Source organism: Coenobita brevimanus, chromosome 108 (assembly GCF_032717465.1).
Source record: "Coenobita brevimanus isolate Jiangsu-jjx chromosome 108, ASM3271746v2, whole genome shotgun sequence".
NCBI lineage: Eukaryota > Metazoa > Arthropoda > Malacostraca > Decapoda > Coenobitidae > Coenobita > Coenobita brevimanus.
In genome coordinates, this window is record NC_137061.1 from 12487409 (window position 1) to 12514154 (window position 26746).

A 26746-nucleotide genomic window follows, 5' to 3' on the forward strand; every position below is an offset into this window, starting at 1 on the left:
TCTTAAGAACATATGGAGTAGATGGGAAGTTGTTGAATGCTGCAAAGAGTATGTATGATGGTGCTAAGGCTGCAGTGCGTGTGGATGGTGAACTGAATGAATTTTTTTGAAGGTTGGGTTGAAACAGGGATGTGTCATGTCTCCATGGTTGTTCAGTCTGTACATGGATGGGGTAATAAAAGAGATACAAGGTAGGACAGTGGATGTTGTAGTGACCCTAGTGAGAGAGGGTAGTGTTTGGAAACTCCCTGTAGTGTTATTCGCAGATGATACTGTGTTGTTAAGTGAAGACGAAGGGGAGCTGCAAAGCTTGGTGGATGAGTTTGGGAGAGAGTGTAAGAAACGGAATCTAAAGGTGAATGTAGGGAAGAGTAAAGTGATGGTCTTTGAGAGAGGTGAAGTCAGTGAATGTACAGTGAGGTTGGATGGTGAGGAAATGGAATATGTGAGTGCGTTTAAGTACTTGGGGAGTGTGATGAGTAAGGATGGAGGTTTGGAGGGTGAAGTGCTTGAAAGAGTACAACAGGGAAGAAAGGTTGCTGGTTCCTTGAAAGTAGTGATAAGAAACAGGTAAGTGAGCATGGAAGTGAAAAAGTTACTACATGACAGTATTGTGATACCAACTCTAACGTATGGAAGTGAAGCTTGGACGTTGTTGGAAGGACACAAGAGTGAGAGCAGTGGAAATGAGTTATTTAAGAGGAGCCTGTGGAGTCACATGGAGAGACAGACTGACAAATGAGGATATAAAAGAGTGTTGTGGTGTGGATGTGGATGTGATAAGAAGCGTTAGGAGGAACACACTGAGGTGGTTTGGCCATGTGGAGAGGATGGAGAGTAAGAGACTGACGTGCAGATTGTATATGAGTGAGGTGGAGGGGGGGAGAGGGAGGGGGAGGCCGAGGATGAGATGGAGGGATGGAGTGGAGAGGTATATGAGAGAGGGGGTGTGAGAGTTGGGTGCAGGGCAGTGAAATGGCAGGGGACAGGGCGATGTGGAGGCGATTTGTTTGTGGCCACCCCAAACAGGATTGAGGCGTCTGGCAATAGATAGATAGATAGAATTTCCTCTTTCTAGAGAAACACCCTTCCCCTTGTACACATTTACAGTCACACTCTTCCAATCATCTGGGACAACACACTCATATATAGTCATATATATATCAAATCAGTAACTAAATCCACTCCTGTATCTCCTGAGGCCTTCAGCAGTCAACTCAGATTCACCTGCTGCCTTCCCCAATTGCATCCTGCTTATTGCCCTGCTCACAGTAGGAGCGTCAATCAAAGGCCAAGAGCCAAACACAAGATCCACTGACACCAAACCTTCCCTGTTTCAGTCAAACTTCTTGTCCAGCAGCCAGTTATAATGTTCTCTCCAGGTGTCTTTAAGGTCCTCACAGTTCACCATCGCATTTTCTTCATCATTCTTCACACACTGCTCACCTATTATATCCCTGTTTTCCTTCTTTGTCTCATTTTTTCCACCTTAAATATCATATTCTTTCTTTCAGCTATTCAGATTATCCAATAAAAGTCTCTGAGACTCAGATTTTACCCTGTATACCTCTTTTCTAGTCCTGTGCTTGGTAGCTAAGTATTCCTTTCTGTTACCATGCCTTTTCCATTTCCAGAAAACCTTTTTTTCTCCTTAACGGCAGCTGCTACACCCTAATCCCACCACCATGTTACCTTGTGTCTTGTGAAGCCCCTTGTGTATCCACACAGTGAATCGATAACTCTCAAGAGATGGTCCTTAAGAACTCAGTACTATAGTATATCAGTATTAAAATGAGATAAATAACATACATAAAAATATTATGGTGTAATATGAAAAATAATTTGCTAAGGAAGAGGTGCAAGCCTCCTGTACCACTTAGAGTAGCCACCAGCTGTTATAACGAGGACTGCCTGATTCTGAATCCGTCATAGCCACAGCTGACCCAAACCAAAGTACTATATTAGTGCCATGACCATCGTAATCTGTTTCTGTTCCTACCCACCTACTGAAAGGCATGGACGTACTTGCCCAAAACATGTGATTAACAAAATGAAATGAAGTATGAGTTGGTGTTGCTGTACCAAAATGAAATTAAGTATGAGATGATCTTGCTGTACAGTACAAGTACTCTCCTTGGAACTTTAACCAGGTATAACATTGCCATCTTCGGTATAAAATTGCCATCTTCCTCTCTTGTGTGCTGAGCTGTAACAACTGTACAAATTAATCCCAGAATATTTTGTTAGTCATGAAGGAGTGCTATGAAATGAATGTAATGTCTTAGTATTATCTTATCCTGATGCTGAACTAAAGGAAAAATGCTGCAAAAGGGAAAAATAAAATCTGAATGAACTATATAAACCTTGGATGAAACCCTCTGCCTCCTTTCGTCTTGATGATCACAAAAGTTTGGGTAAATGTGTCTATGCTCACATATATGTATAAAGAGAGGTTTTCTGCTATAGCTCATTTATTTTTCTATAAACCCTACTGCTTGTACATGATACAAATTTACAGTATCTGTTATATATATAGGTTACATTCATAAAGATACTGTAGTGTATACTCAGACATCTTAGGTAACATGAAGCTTTTGATACATTGCTGATGCCATGCTAGTCAAGTAAGTTACCATATGCTGTCATAAATATAACGAGTCAGTTTGTTTTCACCTGATAGAACTAGACTACCACCACAGCTCAAATACTAAGTTGTGGGAGCACATAATTTGATCAAGTCTTAGTTATGAGGCAAGAATGAGTCTCCTTGGTTACTAATCAGATTTACCCTCCAATCTGACAGCACTTGGCCATCAACTGAGCAGAAAAGGATTAAAGTTCTTTGTCAGATGAAAACAGACAGACTATAGGTGTGTTAATAGTCATCTTATGTAACACCAGCTTGGAATATAATATGTTAACTCTTATGGCATTGCATCACCATAATCTTGCATCATGTAGGAAGACTGGGAAGGGAATTAATGCACATCAGCGCTGATCTTGAAATTGAGTGCTTGTTAATAATTAGGAGTCGTGAAGTGGTAGTGGTAACTGACCCACTGAACACTTGCAAGAGGCTATGTGAGACTGTATATTTTTTTTTTTTATACAAGGGTTTTGCTTGTACACTAAACTGATAGTATTATACACTCCTCCTAGCTGGGCTTAACCAGATTTACACTGGCCAAGCTTGTAATATTTGATAATAGCTACACACAGCAAAAAAGTATCATGCATAAGGGATTCAGTGATATACTAAATGATCTGTTAAGGTTGTGATGTCCCAAGATGATTGATCAGTTGTCTTGTGAATTATTGTTAAATAACAGCACTTACTGTGAATAAAACAGAAACTGTCACTGTAACTGGTTTGTTTTCATCCGATGAAACTGGTCCACTCTCACTACTTGAGTACAAAGTTATGGTCGCATGTAATTCCATGAACCTCAGTTATGAGACAGGAATGGGTCTCTGTGGTTACTAGTCAAATCAGTCCTCTAACCTGATTACCCTTAGCCATCAGCTGAGCTGAATGGGGTTAGGGATTTTCACTTGATGAAAACAAACCAACTGTGTAAGTGATATAGTGTAATGTGTCTTGGTGAAAGTAAGTTGAGCTAAACAAAATGGAACCAATGAGCATTTTGCTGTATCCATCATCTGTAGTGTCAGATTATTTCACAGGGACTTTGCACTGATACTTTTTTGACTGAGTGAACATTTGTTTAATTTTAGCTGAGGTGCAGTAAGCTGATTCAATTTTGTGACAAACACTGTACTGTGTAAGTTTACTGTAGACTATGATTAACGTTTTTTTTTTTTTTTTTTTTTTTTTTTTTTTTGTGCAAGTAACCTCGTGTCAGTCAGGGATATTAAAAGTACTATACACTCTATATTTACTGAATGTTCATATTGTACTGACTGTTGTTGAATATCTGAAAAAGAAAACATAACAATGTTTACAAGAGCACACAGGCACAGATGGCAATGATGCTTGGTGTTAACAAATAAAAATCTTCATCTATGATTGTTATTTATTATTGCACCTTAAACATCGTAAACCTCTCATCTCTTTTTTTCTTCTCTCTCTGCCTTTCTCCTCTCCCCCCCCCCCCCACACACACAGAGCAGCGAGAGAAGACTGACACTCATTGCTTCACTCTGCTACTGGACACTACTGGCCACACCTAACAGTATCTTTATATGAGTCAAACTTGATACTAGGCTAAAATAAGTGATGTTCTAATATAGCAGAGAAAATACAGTATATGCAAAAATGTGTTGTTCAAGTGAAAAAATACATCAACTTCAAGGAATTCGCTGATACAACGCAAACATCAGCTGGGGTATCGTCACATCACCAGGTTGGTAGCAGACAGATGCCTATTTGTAAGTAAAAGTTATCTTTCTGCAAGATGAATTACTTAGAACAGTGGCTATGGATGACATGGAGGCGATTTGTTTGTGGCACCCCAAACGGGATTGAGGCGTCTGGCAATAGATAGATAGATAGAGATAGTGGCTATGGAAGAAGGTAAGAGAAGGGATAAAAGTAGAAAACAGGATGATGATTTCTAAAAGACCTGGTTGAAATGGAAACTTATAATAAATTAGCACACAAAGTGTATAAACTGGAGAAAAATTTTCAAATAAAAATAGAGGAAATTAAAATGGAACTATGCATGCACAGGGAACAAAATGAAGAATTATTAAAGGAATTAAACAGAAAATACAACAATAGATGAGCTGTCAGTCAAGGTAGATTCACTGAGAAAGAAGACTAGTGAAATGGGGAGTACAGTTGTCAAACATAGGAGAATTAAGGAGAAATCCAGAAATGATACAGAGACAATTAGGCAAGCAAGCAGTTTGACAGACCAAAGCAGTGCTACTGGAGAGAAGATAGCCCAGGTGAATGAAATGATGAGAAATTGCAAAGATGAAGTACAAAGTACATATGCTGAAAGGGTGAAAGTAAAGAAAGATTTAGAAACAAAAGTCAAAGAAAAAAGCATAAAAAAGGAACTGAAAGAAATAATAAAAAAACAGCCCAAAATTGGTCAAGGTATCAGCTGAGATTAATAAATCTACAGTCACTAGTACAGATGAGGAAGAAATAAGAAACAGAATCTCGAGAGACAAAAAAGAGATGGTAAATATAATAAACATCTATCTATCTATAGCCCGACGCCCTAATCCCACAAAGGGTGGCCGCAGACAAAATGCCTCCAAGTCGCTCTGTCACCCACCATTTGACTACCCTCCCCCCAATTTATCTCCCCCTCCCTCATATACCTCTCAACTCCATCCCTCCACCTCATCCTCGGTCTACCCCTCCCTCTCCCTCCCTCCACCTCACCTACATACACCCTCTTAGTCAGTCTTTCATTCTCCAATCTCTTCACATGTCCAAACCACCTCAGTGTATTTCTCCTAATCTTCTCAACCACATCCACATCCACCCCACAACGTTCCTTCACTTCTTCATTTGTCAACCTGTCCCTCCACGTCACTCCACATGCTCCTCTCAAGTAACTCATTTCCACTGCTCTCACTCTTGACTTGTTCCCCTCTTGCAAGGTCCATGCCTCGCTTCCATACGTCAGGGTAGGTATCACAATACTATCATTCAGTGACATCTTAACTTCCATACTCACCTCCCTATTTCTCATCACTGCTTTCAGTGTACCAACAACCTTCCTTCCCTGCTGTACCCTTTCATGCACTTCATCCCCCAAAGTTCCATCCTTACTCATCACACTATCCAAGTACTTGAATGCACTCACATTCTCCATATCCTCACCATCCAACCTCACTGCACACTCTGTGACTTCATTCCTCTCAAACACCATAACTTTACTTTTGTTTACATTAACTTTCAGATTCCTCCTCCTACACACTGTCCCAAATTCATTCACCAAACCTTGCAACTCCCATTCATCTTCACTCAACAGTAGTGTATCATCAGCAAACAGCAACACCGGAAGCTTCCAAATCTCACCCTCATTCATTAGAGCCATCCCCACATCCACTGCCCTACCCTGCACCTCCTTTACAACCCCATCCATGTATATATTAAACAGCCATGGAGACATCACACAACCCTGTTTCAGTCCCACATTGAGATCAAAGAACTCACTCAGCTCACCATCCACTCGCACCGTAGCCCTAGCTCCCTCGTACATACTCTTCACAGCACTCAGCAATTTCCCCTCCACTCCATATATTCTTAATACCTTCCACATACCTTGCCTATCTATTCTGTCATAAGCTTTCTCCAAGTCCATGAAGGCAGCATACACTTTCCTTCCCTTCTCTAGATACTTCTCCACTAAACATCTTAGAACAAATATCTGATCTACACACCCTTTTCCCTTCCTAAATCCCCATTGTTCTTCTCCAACTAGCTCCTCTGTCATATGCCTAACCCTATCAATGAGTATTCTACCATATATTTTACCAGTCACACTAAGTAGGCAAATACCCCTATGGTTACCACATACTTCTCTCTCTCCTTTTCCTTTGTATAAAGGAACAATTATACCTGATTTCCAGTCCTCTGGAACCCTTCCCTCTTCCCAAGCCAATCTACACAACTTCCATATCCACTCCTCAACAATCTCACCCCCATACCTCAGCATTTCACCACACACTCCATCAATTCCTGGGGCCTTTCCCAACTTAATATTCTTCATCGCTTCCACTACTTCCGCCCTACTGATCTCTTCCTCCCTCCTCTCATCTCTTCTTCTCCCAGCCATTCCCCAACCACTTATACTCGCACTGCTCTCACTCTCTACATTCAACAAATCCTCAAAGTGCTCCTTCCATCTCCTCAGTTTCCCTCTCTTCTCCACCAACAATCTATTATTCCTATCTTTCACTCCCCTACTATTTCCCTTTTCACACTGCCTTACTTTCTTTACCTCCTTCCAAAACAATTTCTTACTCTCCCGCCATTTCACACTCAGATTCCTCCCAAACTCTTCATCCACTTTCTTTTTACTCTCCTTCACCAGTCTCTTAACCTCCCTTCTCCTGCTCACATATACCTCTCTCTTCTCTCTCTCATCTTCTCCCCTACCTCTACTCGCTAACCATTCACTATATGCCTTCTTCTTTTGTTCCACAGCTCGTTTCACCTCATCATTCCACCATGCTGTCCCTTGCACACCCTTGCATCTCCTCCTCACTCCACAAACCACCTCACACGCTTACTGAAGGAAAATTAGGTTATATTTGTGATAAAAGATACAGAGGAAAACAAAAGGCTATGGAAATATGAAATATGTCAATGCTCCTGAAAGTAACCTTTCAAAGTGTGAACACTGTTGAGGAAATATTAAAAAATGCTAACAAATTCATGGATAAAGAGGAATTAAAAGAAGCATGGAAAAAAAGATGACTAATTCTGAAGGAATGGGATTACTAAAGGAAAAGAGGGAAGAAGAAAAAACAAAAAAATAAGGAAAGATCAGAGGAGAAAAGGAGTAAATTTGTTTTACAAAGTAGTAGTGTTACAGGTGGGGGCTCTCGCCATCCAATCACTCAATGTAGTGCCGCTTTGGGTGTCTGGCCTTTCCTCTCTTCCTTCCTTCCTCTTTTGTCTTTCTTTCCTTCATTCCTTCCTCTTCCTTCTGCCTACAGGTGACTTTACACTCCCTCTTCTGTCTTTCTTTGCTTCACTCTTTCCTCTTCCTTCTGTCTATGGGTGACTCTACACTGAGTGACAAGCCAAATGGTTTCCTCTACACCAGGAATCCATTTACTGCCTTGGGTGGTAACTGCATAACCAAATTATGGCGCCTGGTGGTTTAGTGGGTAATCAAGGTGCTCCAATCAGATTGAGCCTGTGCAGGTTTATATTCAAGGGGTGGATGGAGTTTATTGCTTACATAATGCCACTCAGGGATGAGTGAGGCTGATCACTCTCATCTTAAATGTCAGGACCAACTTGACTAGCCCCAGGCTCCTACACCGCTCATGAGGCAACATAGGATTGGATGATGGATGATGGAATATACATACAGGATACATATATACAGTAAGACCTCACTATAACAGACTAATTGGGGCTCAAGCCATTCTGAAAAATGCAAAATTCCAATAAAAGCAACATTCAGACTTTCTCCTGTTAACTAGGACTTTTTCCAATATATCAGACATTAGTCCGAATCACACGAACGGTTTTTAAACTGTTTTGACTATTATTATGGTACTGTACTGTGTTATAACTTCACTACATTAATCAAATGGCATAATTTATATAATAATACTCTACTGTATACTGATGAAAATGTCTTTTACTTACCTTATTGTAGTGAACACAGCTGAAGTGGTCAGGAAGTCCAGACTACTTCTGGCTTTATCGGACTTTTTCCGATATATAGGAATTTAGTCCGGTAGTTCCTCGAGTCTGATAAAAACGAATTCCGGTCTACTGAAGTCCATTATATTGAGGTTTTACTGTATATATATATATATATATATATATATATATATATATATATATATACAGGTAACTCGCACGGAACACGATCTCACGGAACGCGCTCGCAATTATACACGGTAAGGGCTGGGATGCATATAAGACAACGTAAGATTAAAAAACCATTATGAAAACTACAAATTAACGCAGGAGAGGCCTTTAAAAGATCAAATCCTCGAACGTCACCACAGTGCGCGGTTTGTTTTGATTACGTGACGATCTAGGCGGGAAATTATTCAGTGAGTGAGACATTCCTGAGTACAGTAGCACAGTATTTGTAAGTTAAATATTTACAGTACTGTACTGTTCTGGTAAGTTTATGTGCAACTTAAAGTACTATTAAATAACGTTAAAGCAAGAAATAAAGTCTTATAACCAGTTTACATGATAGGCGTCAGAATATTGCCTTTTTTATTTGTTCGTTTTTTCCACAGTACTGTACAGTATTTGTAAGTTAAATATTTACTGTTCTCGTATGTACTGTACTTGTAAGCACTTAAATAAAGTTAAATCATTAAATAAAGCCTTGTAACCAGTTAACCCGAATTATATGATTACCCATGATCAGCGTCGGAATATTGCCTTTTTTGTTTGTTCGTTAAACTCTTACTGTACCGCTTTTCTACAGTACTGTATTTGTAAGTTAAATATTTACTGTTCTGGTATGTACTTGTAAGCAATTAAAGCATTAAATAAAGCCTTGTAACCAGTTAACCTGATTTATATGATTACCCATGATCGGCATCGGAATATTGCCTTTTTTGTTTGTTCGTTAAAGACTTATAATAAGAGAAAAATACATTTTTGTCTTGGTATCTTTACCTATTTGCTCAGGTTTGCTGTAATGGTTTGGATCATTTGATGCATTGCAACTGTAGAAAACTGTGAAAACTGTCGGGAAGTGAACGAAAATCTGGGACATGAGACTGACCTTGACTTCACCCTCTCATGTATCATCTGTCAGTTCACCACCTGCTATCGTGATGAGTGGATGTACGATTTTTTCGCTCGTGGCCATGCCTAACCACACATAGTTACACCCATTATCTCGACCCAGACAAAAAATACAATCTTTTTCCTCCCTTGCAAAACACAAACAACCACCTTGTTTACGAGACAGCAATATATATTGCGATAATAACAAGGTAAAATGATCAAGATGAACGTAAAATGATAGAGAAAGATGAACATGTTATGACGGAAGAAGTACGTTTTCCCTGTCTGTAAACGTATTTATTTCTGCTTTGTATCTGTATTCGTAATAATTAGACTAATTGTTAGTTCTGAAACTGCATTACGATTCTATTTTTAGCCATTCTCGTGGTGTGGGAGCTGGAAGTTGTGACACAACTTCCTTATTGCTAATCGGACTGACCCTCCACTTTATTCTTCCGTGGCCGAGTCTAGCCTTGGAGGACGTGCAGTTTTCTCATTTAGGACTGAAAATTCAACTCTTTCGCTCCCTTTTCCAAGCATGGGCACAACGATAACGTAAAAAACAACTCGAAACTACCATAAACATATATCAAAAAGGTGAAAATATATTCATAACATTTTTGTTTTCCAGCCATTCCTAACAGATTATGCACTGAAATCATTCGATATCACAGTACTGCATTGCTAAGTTAAATATGTACTGTTCTGGTATGTACTTGTAAGTTAAAGCACTGGTACCAGTTAACCTGATTTATATGATTACCAATGATCGGCGTCAGAATGTTTCCTTGTGTTTACGTACAGTATTTGTGTGTTGATGTTTTGCTCTGGAGTACTGTATTTGTGAGTTATAACATTAAATAAACCTTCTAACCACTTAAAGTGCTTTCTAGTGATTACCAGTGACAGATAACAGCAAAACAACACATTTGGGGGGTCTAGGGAGCCAAATACGGAGTAGTTTAAATATACGCGATTTCGCACCTAACACGGAACGGTAGGAACAAAACCCACGTGTTCCGTGCGAGTTACCTGTACAGTAAAAGCTCGATTAACCGGCATCCGATGCATCAGCACATCCGTATAACTGGAACGCAGATTTGATCCGGCATGGGGTCTAAAATATTCCACATACCGGTCGTCCCCCTATAGTTCTTGATTAGTTCTGTACAGTACAGGATAAAGTAGTGTACGCTTCTAAGTTTTCAAAATTATTTTGGCCTGTAACTTACGCTAAATTTTTCTTTAAATAATTTTTCTTTAAATAACTTTTGGTAATGTTTGCTGGTTTGTGTTCAGTCCTGTACAACTTCTCTTGCTGTCTTTTTGTGCGTATTGTAGTGTATACTCAGGATCACTAATATCCGCTCAGCGGTGCCCCCTTCGTACCCCCATATACCCAGGGAAGACGGGAGGGGGGACGAAATGAGCTCCACCCACCTTTACCCCAGCTTCCAACCCTCCCCCATACCCCTACCCCTCCCAGCCCCCCACTCGTCATTCTTAACTGGCAGTTACATCTCAAGCTAACGTCATACTTTACACTCATAGTCACATTATTAATACACAAATATAAAACACTAGGATATGTAAAAAATATACAGTATGACTATGAACATGTTGCAGCAAGAAATTAGTGCATTATAACGTTGACAATAAAACAAAAACGTTAACAACGGCCATCCCAGGCCTCATGCATTGGGTGTTTGCATGAGTCCGTGTCTGTGCCTGCGTGTTTGGGTGTGTTTATGTCTGTGTTTTTTAGTGTGTGTGTGTGTGTGTGTGTGTGTGTGTGTGTGTGTGTGTGTTTGTGTGTGTGTGTGTGTGTGTGTGTGTGTGTGTGTGTGTGTGTGTGTGTGTGTTTGCAAAGCAGTGCACCCAACACAGGAAGCCTGAGGTGGCCGTTGTTAGCGTTCCCGTTTTACTGTCAACGTCATAATGCATTAATTTCTTGCTGCAACATGTTGATAGTTATTTTATTTTAACATATCCTAATGTTCTTTGTTTGTACTAGTAGTGGGACCAAGAGTGTTAAGCATCAGATCAGCCTGAGATGTAACTGCAAGTTATGAATGACAGGTGGGGTGGGGGGCTGGGTAGGGGTATGGGGGATGGTCGGGAGCTGGGGCAGTGGTGGGTGGAGCTCGTTTCGTTCCCCCCACCTCTCTTCCCTGGGTATTCTGAGGTAAGAAGGGGGCACCCCTGGGCAGATATTAGTGAGCGTGAGTGTACCTGTACTGTATCTTACCTGTACTGTATCTAATACTGAATAATGGACTTTATGAAATAAAGTCCCAAGTTTCGTACTATTTCATTTGTTTGACTTCCCAGAACATTTCTATGAGAAACATTCGATTATCCAAAAAATTCTATATCCGGAATGGAAGAATCCCCATGCATTGCGGTTAATCAAGCTTTTACTGCATCAATATATATATATATATATATATACAGTACATATATACCGTATATATATACAGTATATACAGCTACCAGAAATTGACTTAGGACCTCCCCCCACAAGGTATTAAAAAACACAGAAATCATAGTATATCATAATGTTTGTTCATGAAATGCCATTCATTAATATGAAATCATGTTTCCCTTGTTTTTCAGGACCAATTGGATGCATTTTGGCATGGAATCACTTAGGTCTCTAAAGTAATCTAAGGACATTTCTTTGCACCAAACATTTGTCAGTTCAGTCTTGAGGTTGTCCAGATTGGGTGTCTTCTTCTCTGCCATGATTTTCCTCATCTTTGCCCAGCAGTTTTCTATCGGATTTTGATCCGGACTGTTACCAGGCCAGTCGAGGACCTCAATTCGATTATCCTGAGGCCATTTTGCCACCTTTCTTGACTTGTGACATGGAGCTGAATCATGCATGAAAAAGTCGCACCCCTGAATAGCAAAAAAGTTTTAACAAATGATCTTTCAGAACTTGAATGTACCGGCCACCATTCATCATCAAGTTCTTAAGAAGAAAGTAGAGGCCTCCCTTTCCCATTTCACCTGAGAAACACCCCCATACCATTACTAATTGTGGGTGCTTAACAGTCGGCACCATGTAAGCAGGGTCATATCTAACTAAGGGAGGCAGGGTGACAAACCTTGGCAGAATGCACATGGAACACTTGAAATGTGCTTTCATCGGAAAACATAACTTTTCTCCACTCATCCAATGTCCAGTGTGCATACTTCTTGGCAAACTGAATGTGCTGCTTCTTCACACGGTCAGTGAGAAGCAGTTTCTTGGCTGCGGTGCGGCTTGACAAACCCAGCTCCTTCTGCAAGCGGTGTTGGATAGTTCGAATTGAGACGTAACAGCTGGGGATGCATTCTCTTCAATTCTGCTGCTGTCAGTCGAGGATTCTTGATTACGTCCCCCTTCAGAAGCATATCTGTACCTCTGGAGGTCGTCCTCTTCTTTCCACTGCCATGCTTGTGCTCTGGTATGACATCAGGTGGCAGGCCGCACGCTGCAGCAAGAATCTTCATGACGGTCGACTTTGCGCGTCCAGTATGTTCACAAATCGTGTTGATAGGGACATTATCCTGCCTCCATGCAATGATACAGATCCTCACATCCCTTGAGCAGTACTTTCCAGACATGACAACTCAACTCTAGGAAAATAACAGAGCAAACAGTAATGCATACGAAAAAAGAAGGAGGTGCAGGATTAGAGCAACAGGAACACATACTCCCACCTTTAGCTTCTGGGCAAGCACTGACGTGCTGAATGTTTCACCACCTCCCACCAACACCAGAGGAATTGCTAGTTACTTCCTGCCCAAAAACTTCACTTTGTAGAGGTGGAAACACAGAGCAAAGACAGACAACTCTCCCATAGCAGTGCTGTGTGTAGGTCCTAAGTCAATTTGCGGTGGGTGTGTATATATATTGTGTATGTATATATATATATATATATATATATATATATATATACTGTATATATACAGTAATCCCTCCAATATCTGACGTAATAGAGCCATAGGCAGGTCCGGATAGTGGTCCTGTCCAGATATTGGGCCCCAGCTTATGGACTTGTACTTATGGACCCTAACTCAGAAAAACACCAATACAACTCCCTCTGGACATGCATAGCACCTATTTAAGACCCAAATCACACCAATAAGGCACATAAAAGACTGAAATAAATGCAAAAGAAGCATAAAATGAGGTTTTGAGGAAGGTTCATACAATATTCAACATTCTGGTTACTGGCTCCTGGACTGGTACTTATGGACCCTAACCTAGCCTAACTCAGAAAAACACCTTCCTACTGCACATGCATAGCTCCTAACACCCTATTCACACCAATAAAGGACATTAAAGAGTGAAATGAGGTGTTTGAGGTAAGTATAGTATGGAAAAAAGTACAGTATGAAACATTCTGCCTACTTACAGCAAGTCCATGGCCATCTCAATGAATAACTGCCTCCTCTCAGACTCTGACAGTAGGAAGGATTTCCTGAAGCACTTGCAGTACACTGTTCAAGAAGTCTTGCACTGAACTTAGTCAATCGCACTCAGAAGTCCGTTCTCTTCACAGTGCGCACTCTTGTCTAACTTATGCTCCATTGTAATTTACTAAGTGTTGCACTCTGCACTTTAACTTTTCCTACTCTTCTAACCATTTTCTAAAGCAAAAACAAACAAGTCTATTTACGTTAAATTTAGTTCAAAAATTGTCTTCTCACTCACAACTGTAAATCCTAAACACAACGCACTGTTTTTTTCACAGCACAACACTGTAAATTCCTGTGTGGTCTAGTGGAGAAGTTCTTGCTGTTTAATCACTGTCAGAGTCCGAGAGTATCAGTGGCAGGTGACCTACGGGTGTGTCGCTGGGTCATGGTGATGGCGTACCCACTGCAGACGACTCTGAAGATAGACACAAACTCACGTCGAACGGTGACCACCGTGGCTGATGTGCTGGGCTGTGGCTCGGAGCATGAGGGCCTGTCTTGGAGAGGCAACGGAGTGGAGCCAGGGCTGGGCACAGCGGGGGTCACAGGCCTGAAAAAACTGTCAATCGTTGATTGACGTAAGGAACGACGATTCTGACGATTGATGATGCGCTGCCTGAAAGCACGGACTTCCTCCACATGTCCCAAGGGCCCCATCTCCCTGTCGCACTCCGGGTGTTCCAGGTAGTCAAGAACGAACTCTATGTGTTCCCAGAGTGCGCTCAGCTTGGGGATGGCTGGAGTAGTGTCATGCTGAGAGGAGTCCGCATCATCGTCGCCGTCCTCGTCGGAATCTTCAAGCTGGGTACTGACACCTGCAACTGAAGATGCGATCTTGATATCAGACAATGTCTGATACCCAGGATCGCCCTTGTCATCATCCAACCACTCATCACATCGTCCACATCAACATCGTCGCCATGCGTACGTAGCCATGCATGGAAGTCATCCACGTCAAAACCTAGGAAATCGTACTCCACATCCGTTCCAAGAAGCAGACGAGACCAACCATTTTCTAGAGTCTTGACAGGGACTTCCTTCCATGCACTGGCCCAGTTGTAGATTGCAGACTTGATGTAGCGGCGAAGGTTTTCCAAAGTCCGGTGGCCTCGCATGTTCTGTCCCTCCCTGCGCTCGTCCTCGTCCTCGTCCTCGAGAACAACCATCACCTCGTCCAGGAACTTCCTTCGGTATAGGCTCTTTGTTGCCACGATCACTCCTTGGTCCATTGGTTGGATGAGAGCAGTCGTATTAGGTGGCAGAAACATGCATCTAATCCGGCCATTCTCAGCCACCAACTCCTTGTTGCACGGGTGGGCAGGTGCATTGTCGAGGAGAAGGAGGGCTTTTACCTGGTCGGGCGGGATTCCCAGTGTTTTCATCTGGTAATGTATGACCTCCTTGACGAAGTAATGGTGGAACCAGTCTTTGAAGATCTGGGCTGTAAACCATGCCTTCAAAGAACGGTACCAGACGACAGGAAGGACATCCATCACCCCACAAAGGCACCGAGGCTGCTTTGCACGGCCAACAATAACGGGCTTGAGCCGATGCATGCCGTTAGCATTGGCACAACACAAAGCAGATATCCATTGCTTGGAGAGCTTGCAGCCAGGTACACGCTTCTCCGTCTCCTTGGCTAGAGTGTTCGTTGACAAAGAGCAATAGAATAAACCAGTTTCGTCAGCATTGTAGACTTGACCGAGAGTGAGGCCCTCCCTGTCGATCAAGCCCTTCACCTTGTGCGGAAACTCGTCAACTCCATCCTCGTTAGCGTCCAAAGCTTCACCATGAGCTTTTCGGTTGGTAAGGCCATGCAGTAACTTGAACGCGAAGAGCCAACCCTCGGATGCCTTGAAGTCTAGGGCGTCGTGAAGCCTGGCGAACTTCTCAGCAGCAGCCTTCAGCTCCATACCACGTACCATCACACGAGCAGCACGTTGCTGTTGATACCAAATCAACATGGAGCAGTCGACTTCAGCAAACTTGGGAGTAAACATCACCTTCCTCTCCACGTTGCATTTGCTTCTCGATGAGAAGGCAGCCGGGTACTGCATGAGTTTGTCTTGGGATCTCCTGATATCGAACAAAGTAGATCGGGCCAGGTTGAACTTGCGGAGGATGCGGGAAGAAGACCACCCCGCATCTACTTTCTCCAATATCTCCCATTTCTTCTCCAGAGTCAACACCACTCTCTTCCTCTTCTCAGGCGGCAGGGCCATCATCACACACACTAATAAGAGGCACGAAAGCAGCAGGAGTGCTTGCAGCAGGTAAGGAACCACCACAAAAGCGAGCACGTGGGCAGCCATGACGACGAGTGTGCACTCGCGGCGAGAGACAGGCAGAAAGTGGGGAGGATGCAGGGGCACTTTATCGGACATCGGAGGAATGACGCGCCACAACAAAGCTGTCCCGCGCCGCGCGCGGCAAGTTCAAATTACGGGCGGGAAAAATTCTGCTTTTTTTCGAATTTTTTGCGGTTTTCGGACCATTTTGGGAATATTGGATCCCAGGACGATTATGTCTGGTTAGTGGGGATGTTCAGATATTGGGCGTTCGGATATTAGAGGGATTACTTATATATATATATATATATATATATATATATATATATATATATATATATATATATATATAGTAAATCCTTGTTTTTTATGGCGTGGATGTTCTGCCAAAACTGCGCAAAATGTGAAACGTCAAATTGTGAAGTTAAGAATCAATGGGAAAAATAGAGGAGTGTTCTGGTGGGACATGTACCTACCCTATCAGAAAGTACTATAACACCAAACAGGCCCTACCCAAAATTAAATGAAGAGTGTTTACTAGTGCTAAAACAGCAGAACACAAAAAACATGTACCTGAAAAGACATTAAAGCTGTTATAAAGAGCTGCAACACCAAAAATCCATCTATCATCATCCATCATCCAATCCTACATTGCCCCATGAGGAGCATAGGAGCCCGGGGCTAGGCAGTTGGTCCCGACATTTAAGATGAGAGTTCCTTTACCACAAATAAAGTGAAGACTGGCTGAGTGGCAGGTGAAGGTGTGTTGAGGGTAGATGGGCTATGTACTAGGTGACATAGGCCTCTCTTGGAAGCCCCATCACCTATGTCAAAGCCCTCGAAGTAGAACTCAGGCTCCAGCACCTCCATTTCCTCTCTGTCCACTTCTCCTCCTTCATCCACCCCTGCTGGCACGTCCAAGTCTTGCAGAATAGCAGACACATTCTGTCTCTCATGAAAATATCGTGTGATCCGGGCTTGTCTCTGCTCCTTCACGTTTCTGTTGTAGACGGCCATCACTTGAGACTTCAGATCACTCAAGGTCGATAGGATGTTGGTAGCCTCAGGCATAGTCCTGGTGTATGCATTGAAGGCGGTTGCCATGCTGGTTATGGTGGGCAGGGTGTGGGACAAAATTCTGCATGCTCATCTTGCCCTTTGCAGTGTGCTCTGGCCTTTCATTCTCCTCTTCACTGGAGTTCATCTCTTCTTCTGTTATGTCTATCACACCTGAGTCCAGGTTGTAGTGTGTCAAGTGTTGTCTTACAGCCGTTTCGTCCACCGCTGCTGCATCTTGGCTTGTGTATCCGATAGCTTCCACAGCGGCTGCCAAAGTGTCTTCTTCCCTCTGCCACTCACCTTCCTCAGTCAGGTGAGGGAAAAGTTTCTTTCACCTGTGTGCTATAGTGACTGGGGTAATTTTGTTCCAGCTGTCAACCATGGTATCCACTGCATTTTTTATGTTGAATTCCTTCCAGAGCTAACTTGTTGTCTTGGCAGGTTGAGATTCGGCAGGTCGTGGCAGGGATGTGGATGCGCTAGGAGCCCGGTCTGGCCTTGAGGATGAGCCCGGTCTGGACTCCTCTGAACTAGTTTGTGACTGTTCTGGCCTGAAAGACATTGCTGCTGGTGTAGCCTGTGGACTGCTGGGAAGGTTCCTGAGACTCCGGTGTGGCTGCGGGTGTGTTGTGTGGGTCGTCACCGCCGTCAGAATCTTCCTCTTGTTCCTGAATCTGGCACAGAATTGTGTTGTCATATGTCTCTTTCCTAAGTCTGTCATGCACCGTAGAGTTGAACAAGTTCTTAAGATTGGCGATGATCTCTTGGTCTAGGGGTTGGAGTTTTGAAGTTGTGTTGGGTGGTAAGAATACAACGTGGACGTCAGGGTGACGGTCGACAAGATATTTGGCATGTGCTCTTGCATTATCCATAAAAAGGACAACCTTAAATGCCAGATTCATTTTCCTGCAGTCATCATGTGCGTCAGGGACGAAATACCGGTCAAACCACTTGTGAAACAGACTCTCGACCATGTAGCCCCACGGTGTGATCTCCCAGTAAACATTGAGATTTTTCATGTTGCAGTGTCTGTAGGGCAGAGGTTTATGGAATTTGTGGATAATTAGTGGCTTCATCTTGTGTGAGCCAGAAGCGTTGCAGGTGAGTAAGACGCTCAGCCACTCTTTATTCATCTTCGTGCTGACTGCCTGCATCTGTCCCTTTGTCAGGTACATGTATCTTGCCGATCGCTTCCAGATGCCGGTTTCATCACAATTATAGACCCGGTCCCATTGATACCCGCCCTCCTCAATTATCTTGCGTGCCTCCTCTGGAAAGGTAGCAGCCGCACCTAGGTCAGCAGAGGCCACCTCACCATGATAAGCGATGCACCTCACTTCACAACTTTTCTTAAACCTCAAGAGCCACCCTGACGAAGCTCTGAACGTGGGTGGCAGGTTTATATTCTTCTTCCTGCAAACTGTGGTGTATATCCTTAGTGCCTCATCCTTGATGGCCCTGGTAGAGATGCTCACACCCGCCTGGCTCTGGCTGTCGACCCAGCGGACAAGGTATCCTTCTGTTATGGTCATGACACTTCTTACCACAGACGACCCCACAATCACTGTCTTGTTGGACAGGAAGAACTTGGTCCGGATCGTAACTTTTGGACAATTATTGGTATAAACACACATGCATAACAGCACCCAAAAATTAACTGTAGACAGAAGAAATAATTTGATGTTTAATTTTTTATGAGGCAACACTTAAACAGTACACCCTTAAGGGTATAATGTACAGTAACTTTATAAGTACAGTAACCAATGTTAACTATTTCCATTACAGTATAGTACAGTACCGTATATTATTAATGTCAATGTGAACAAAATCGATTGTGTAATTGGGATTAATGAGGTGAAGAAAGTAGAAAATTATAAATATCTGGGAACGATTGTATCATCTAATGGATCATTAAACAATGAAACTGAGGAGAGGCTTAGACAGGTTTCGCAAGCTGTTAGAATGTTGAAATCTGTTTTGAGTGTTGGTGGGACCTGAAGGAGATGGCAAGAGACAAATATTGGTGGAGAGAGTTCACTGAGGCTCTATGCATCGTGTGGGGGTGCCACAGGAAATGACTGATTTATTGACTGACTGTATATTCCGTCCCTGAACTGTTCTAACTAAGACTTGGTTGGTTAATGTTGGCTACCTCTAAAAACTTTCCTATTAGGGGAATACTGGTACAGTAAAAAATAGTGGCAGAAATAACAGTTGACCAAAAACAATGCAGACATACAGTATTTACTTTATTATTATTTAATGTGCACTCATCTGCTTTTCTAGAGTTTCCATGTTCTTCCTGAGGGTCCTTATAATGCTTTCAGGAGCCCTTGTCAGGCAACGTATTTCAGGGGCTGTCAACCCCTCTTCAAGGTGCTGCAAAATCCTTCCTTTGTCGACTGCTGAATACCGGCGGTGTTTCTGGCCAACCCTGTACATGCATTTTTCCTTAGGCCGCTGCGATGGCCTTGCACCATCCCCCTCAGCTCGTTGCTCTGCACGCTGTGCCTCATGGGCGCGCTCCTTCTCAAACGTCGAAGAGCACTCGTCCAGGTGTGGGTTGGGAAGCCACGAACCCGAGGTGAGCACAGCACAAAAACAAGCAATGGTGTGTGGGTCTGTAGTAACGCTGCTGTATCGGCAGAGGGCAGGGTGGTCGCAAGATGGCTGCCAACAAATGAGCATTGGTATGTGTCGTCGGCTGCCGGCTGGGAGCATTGAATAGTGGGGAAATTCGCAAACTGTGAGACAACTCGGAAACTTTTTTCTTGCGTGAAAAACAAGGTGTCGAAGTAAAATGCATCCAAATACAAGGACTTACTGTATATATATATATATATATATATATATATGCTGGCACCTGGCACATGGAATAGACATTTTCATGCCAACTGCTCCCAAAATAAGCCAAATTGGCATAATTATGCCAGACCTGGCAACACTGTCTGATGGAACTGAACTCCTGACTCACACCGTGTTCATTGTCCGGGGTTGCCAGATAATTGGATGGGTTTATGGCCAAATTAATTGGTAAAAAATATTTACATTTTTATATTTTGAGAATTTAAACACATTGTATTTAAATACTCATTAAAATATTCAAATACATGAAAACCAATGTATTATTAATACAGTTCTCATTTCATTTCATTCATCATCCAATTCTACATTGCCCCATGAGGAGTATAGGAGCCCGGGGCTAGGCAAGTTGGTCTTTACATTTAAGATGAGAGGGAACAGCCTCACTCATCCCTGAATGGCATTATGTGAGCAATAAACTTCAACCACCCCTTGGATATAAACCTTCACCGTCTCAATTTGACTGGAGCGCTGTAATTACTCACTAAGCCACCAGCCACCAAAATTTGGTTATATGGTTACAACCCAGGGTAGTAAATGGTTTCCTGGTGTACAGGAAACCATTTGGTAGAGTCACCCACAAGCAGAAGGAAGAAGAAACAATGAAGGGCATGAAAGAATGAAAGACAGAAGAGGGAGTGTAAAGTCACCTGTAGGCAGAAGGACAAGGAATGAATGAAGAAAAGAATGACAGAAGAGGGTGGAAGGAAAGAAGGATGGAGGAAAGGAAAGGGCAGACACCCGAGAGCAGCACTACATCAAGTGAGTGGATGGTGAGTGCCCCCACCTACCACATACTGTATACACAAATGTATTTAAGTACGTATTTAAATGCAAATGTATTTAAATACTGCCCAACTCTATCCACGGGGTTCATGTTTCAGATGAACCTGGGGTTACAACTGCTAATACTTGTATTTTCACTGCCTCTTTATGCACTTCTTATAAAGACAATCCATCATCCAATCCTCTGTCACTCCATGAGGAGTATAAGAGCCCAGGGCCAGGCAAGTTGGTCCTGACATTTAAGATGAGAGTGACCTGCCTTACTCTTCCCTGACTGGCACTATGTGGGCAATAAACCCCAACCACCCTTTGAATATAAACATACATTGGTTCAATGCAACTGGTGCACCTTAATTACCCACTAAACCACCAAGCACCATCATTTGGTTATATGGTTACCACCCAGTGTGGTAAATGGTTTCCTGGTGTACAGGAAACCATTTGGTTTGTCACTCTGTGTAGTCACCCACAGGCAGAAGGAAGAGAAAAGAATGAAGGAAAGAAAGACAGATGAGGGAGTGTAAAGTCACCCGTAGGCAGAAGGAGGAGGAAAGAATGAAGGAAAGAATGACAGAAGAGGAAGGAAGGAAGAGAGGAAAGGGCAGACACTCAAAGCAGCACTACACTGAGTGAGCAGATGGTGAGTGCCCCCACCTACAATGAAGCATAATATGTAACATTGCACTTTTTGCTAGTTTGTCTACACCTAAACAAATTACACTCAGTTTCTTTTATCAAAGCGAAGATGCACTTGACAGGTTGGTGATGATCGGCTGAATGCAACATGTTCGAATAGCATCACTGTATTTCAAACAAGATATCAGGGAATGTGAATCGAAACTTATTTACTTACTCAAATTTCTCCCTCCGATATATGTTGGATTCAGCCAATCATCACCAACCTATCAAGTGCATCTTTGCCTCGATAAAAAAAACTGAGTATAAGTCACTCCCACAACTTGAATACTAAGTTGTGGCTACATGAAACTTGGTGAACCCTGGCTATAAGGTAGAGATAAGTGTCCTTGGGTTCTCATCCAAGTGACCCTCCAGTCTGCCTATAACTAGCCATCAGCTGAGTTGAAAGGGGTTATGAATCTTCATCACGTTACAAACTCTGGTATGATGCCTTTAAGAGTGGATGTTTATGCCTGCGGGTTGGAGGCACGATTCCAGGGGCTTGAATGGTGAGGGAATGTGTGTGTTGCCTATTCAACTGAGCAGACTTTGGCTAGCTTCTCTCTCTGGACCCCTACTTCACCCCCAGGCAAGAGTGGGAAAAAGAGGTGTTGATGATGGTGATGATAATAAGGACAGAACAAACTCAATATAGTCACCATTATGGCAGGTGTGATGCTATCTCTCTTCAGTGCTGTTCTTTCTGCCAATGCCTCGGTTAACAGTCACATCAAACTGCGCTGAGGCAAATCTTCTTTCAGCCGCCCTTAATCGGTCCTCCACCTCTTCAGTCCTGTGACAAGGGTGGATAAGATTAAATTAGTGTTCTCAAATGGTGTGGTGTGCCACACTGGTGTAGTGCAAAAGGATGACAGCTGTGGCAGGAGGATTCAAAGAAAATTAAAGATTTGGAGACATTTTCAAGTAATGCATGAGTCAAAAACAAATATGACGGTCTATCTATCTGTCTATTGCCAGATGCCTTAATCCCACAAGGGATGGCCACAAACAAATCACCTCAATGTCGCCCTGTCCCCCGCCATTTCACTGCTCTGCTCCCAGCTTACACCCCCCTCTCTCATATACCTCTCCACTCCATCCCTCCATCTCATCCTTGACCTCCCCCTCCTTCTCCCCTCCTCCACCTCACTCACATATACTCTCCTCATTAGTCTCTCACTCTCCATCCTCTCCACATGGTCAAACCACCTCAATATGTTTTTCCTAACACTTCCTATCACATCCACATCCACACCACAACGATCCTTCTCTTCCTCAGTTGCCAATCTGTCACTCCATGTGACTCCACATGCTCCTCTCAAATAACTCATTGCCACTGCTCTCACTCTTGACTTCCGTCCCTCCAACAAGGTCCAAGCTTCACTTCCATACGTTAGAGTTGGTATTACAATACTGTCATGTAGTGACTTTTTCCCTTCCATGCTTTTTTTTAAATTTATTTCCTCACATGTGTTACAATATGGTAAATATATGTAAAGAAACCCATAAAGTTTCCAGAAGTTTCTACATCATTAAATAAATCTTAATATTAAATAGTAAAAAAATAATGTAAATTATAAGTACACTGTTTAAAATGTGTTTCTACTTAAAAAAGGAATTCACCAATCTTTTATAAAAATATCTACATCCATCCATCCATCCATCATGCAATCCTACGTTGCCCCATGAGGAGCGTAGGAGCCCAGGGCTAGGCAGTTGGTCCTGACATTTAAGATGAGAGTGACCAGCCTCACTCATCCCTGAGTGGCATTACATGAGCAATAAACCCCAACCACCCCTTGGATATAAACCTTCACCGGCTCAATCCGATTGGAGCGCAACAATTACCCACTAAACCACCAGGTGCCAAAATTTGGTTATATGGTTACCACCCAGCATAGTAAATGGTTTCCTGGTGTACAGGAAACCATTTGGTTTGTCACTCAGTGTAGAATCACCCACAGGCAGAAGGATGAGGAAAGAATGAAGGAAAGAAAGATGGAAAAGGGAGTGTAAAGTCACCTGTAGGCAGAAGGACAAGGAAAGACTGAAGGAAAGAAAGACAGAGGAGGATGGAGGAGAGGAAAGGGCAGACTCCCAAGAGCAGCACAACACTGAGTGAGTGGATGGTGAGTGCCCCCACCTACCACAAGACATTTCATGAATATGTTAAAATTATACTGCACATAAGGAAGCGTGGCGTGGACCTTGCTAGAGGGGAACAAGTCAAGAGTGAGAGCAGTGGATATGAGTTACCTGAGAGGAGCACGCGGAGTGACATGGAGGGACAGGTTGACGAAGAAAGAAGTGAGAGAACGTTGTGGGGTAGATGTGGATGTGACTGAGAAAATTAGGAGAAATACACTGAGGTAGTTTGGACATGTGGAGAGAATGGAGAATGAAAGACTGACTAAGAGGGTGTACAGTATGTAAGTGAGGCTGAGGGAGGGGGGAGTGAGCTGTGGGGAGGGCAGTCAAAGGGTGGGTGACAGAGTGACTTGGAGGTGTTTTGTCTGTGGCCACCTTTTGTGGGATTAGGGTGTCGGGCTATAGACAGATAGATAAACATAAGGAGTTTTAAGATAATTAACGTAGTATCAAGTACAACATTATGATTAGTACAGTGAAATAGTGATTAAATTAACGTAAGATTAGTGATTTATTTATCAAATGGTGAAAATGTGCCACCTCCCTTGGTGTTGGGTGCAGTCTTAAATATTATGGTGTGTTATTTTGCATGTCAATATCCTCATGACTTTAAAAAAAAAAAAAAAAAAAAAAAAAAAAAAGCTTCAGCTCTGGCTCAGAACAGTGCAACATAACCTCAAAATAATCCTACTAGTAAAAAGTTTTAAAACGAGCAAGAATTGTATGACATCTTACAAGAACATCTTACAACACTGGTAGAGTCCTCAAAGCAGGGTTGCCAAGTCGCACCCTGCTCTGCCCGCGGAAACCCAACTGAAAACCAGCCCAAAAGTAGCCCAACACCAATAATTATTTTAAAAATCCTCTTATTATGTGAAATTAGTGTTTTATATTAATAATTCATATATAGGTCCCTATTAATGCCTGAAATGATCACTTGATTCACTTAAACTTTCTCTATTTGCCATAAATACACTATTGCCCATAAAACAACAATGATTCTGTTGAAATATACTTATCATTACACTAGGTAATACAACATGCAAGTGAAGGTATTTTCTCTCCCTCTGAGTCAACTTTCCATCACACTTATATTATTAAAAAATCTATATGATCATCATCACTGTGTTTCGATGCTGTGTACGTCATATGTGAAATTTGCTAACATAATTTTGTTTGTGAAATCATTACAACACATTTTATGTCTGCATATTGCTCTAACATGAGTGTTTTCAACTGTTTCATGTTGCTGTCTGTTTCTTCATTTACTTTTCACTAAATTATACTGAGAGAAAATCCTCTCTACTGCAGCAGTGCTTGCTGGCAACGATAATTGGGATAAAACAAAACTCTCTCCGGAGTCTCCGCACTGGCTGCATCCACTGGTCCCTGTGGGAGTATTAGGGGGTCTCTCTCCGCCATATGTTTAAACACTCTCTCTCTCTCTCTCAGTATATTGTCGTGATGTGGTTTAACTCCATACTAGCCCAAAAAACCGCGACAGTTTTCAAACCAGCCCAAAAAACCGCAACCCACGACCGGTAAAATCTGCCCGCGGAAGAGCTTCAAAACGAGCCCAATTTGGCGGGAAAACTGCGACCTTGGCAACCCTACCTTAAAGTCAAGGATCATCTACAGTAGGCATGAGATGCACACATATTCTTGCTGCAGCCTCCACAAACCCACACCATCCACTACACTACATGGCAGCACATTCACACACACCAAGGAACATCAAAACAACACCCAGCATACGATTTCATACACAAATACTGTCATCTCTCCCCCTCACCTGCTTCAAACCAGCTTCCAGAAGCATATCCATACTCAAATCACTTGCCGCTTCATTCAGTCACTTGAAAGACAACACACAGCTGCATGTATGGCAACCTGATACCCACCCTTCTGAATCCTACCTCCCTCAAGGACAGGGTTCACCTGTCCAGGCTGAGACGTGGGCATCATCCAGGCCTCTTGAGTTATCAGAAGAGGCTGGCTGACTCCGTCGCTGATGCCTGTCCAAGGTGCAACACAGCAACCCATACTATTAAGCACATTATGGAAGACTGCATTGCACACAATCGCCTGCACCAACAACACAACATACACTCCTTGAGAGTTCCGTGGGAAAGCCCAGTCTCAGCCGTGGCCTTCCTTAGTGATGCGTGGCTGTTCAGCCAGACTGCTTAGAGAACAACTACTGCTACTACTACACTGGTAGAAAAGACTGACCAGTACTTCCCATTGTTGTCTACAGAAAAATTTGACTGGATTAGAGATTCCTTTGCAAATTCTAATTGTTTAACTCCAACATTAGATGAAGAGAAGGAAATGGCATGGATTTCAAGTGACTGCACTCTGAAAATGAAAAATGGGAGTATACCACTGGACTCAGTTTGGAAATACGACCAGAAACAGTATCGGCCCATCTCCTCAAGAGTACTGTTATGTCCTCGTCCCACACTGTCATAGGCTCCAACAACAGTAGGTCAGTACTGTATAGGAGGGACGTTGCCAAGTGAATCGTTCTTCATAGGGTCAGCCTTTCAATGTACACAAGATCAACTCAAGTGTCGTAATAATTCAGGCTTCTCACGATCGTTGTCTATATTTTCGAAGTAATTACAATGTCTGCTTCACAACTCCAGAACTACACTAACTTCACAAGGCCACAAGTAAAACTGACTGAAATTCCTTTATTCTCTCCCCAATCCTCTTATAACCTTCCTTGTTACCTGAATATTCTAGGTACTCCTAGTGGTAACAGTTCCAAGTTGAAGGCATCCAAAATATTCCAGAGCTTTCTTACATTATGTAGAACTAAATGCTTTAGCGCACAAACTGAAATTAAATCTGAATACAGTATTACATTCATTCGTGCATTCATCATCTGATCCTGTCAGAGAAATTACCAATATGCCGGGAATCGAACCAGGGACTCTCAGATGAGAGCCAGGCAGCATACCACTACACCACGACCAGGTAAAAGTTAACTCACGTTGTCACAATCTTGTAACCAACGTCCCTCTGC

At 42.6% G+C, this 26746-nt stretch overlaps 1 protein-coding gene across 1 annotated transcript in view; it reads right to left on the reverse strand.

The window, feature by feature from the left end:
• Positions 1-3909: 3909 nt before the first annotated feature.
• LOC145416990 (uncharacterized) overlaps positions 3910-26746 on the reverse strand; it is a 71087-nt gene continuing 48250 nt past the window's right edge. The window contains exons 3-4 of the mRNA XM_080285834.1: positions 22227-22360; positions 3910-3935 (exon numbers count right to left, since the gene is read on the reverse strand). Of these exons, the coding sequence (XP_080141960.1) occupies positions 22246-22360 (115 nt within the window). The 3' untranslated portion in view covers positions 3910-3935; positions 22227-22245. The remainder of the gene's footprint in view (positions 3936-22226; positions 22361-26746) is intronic.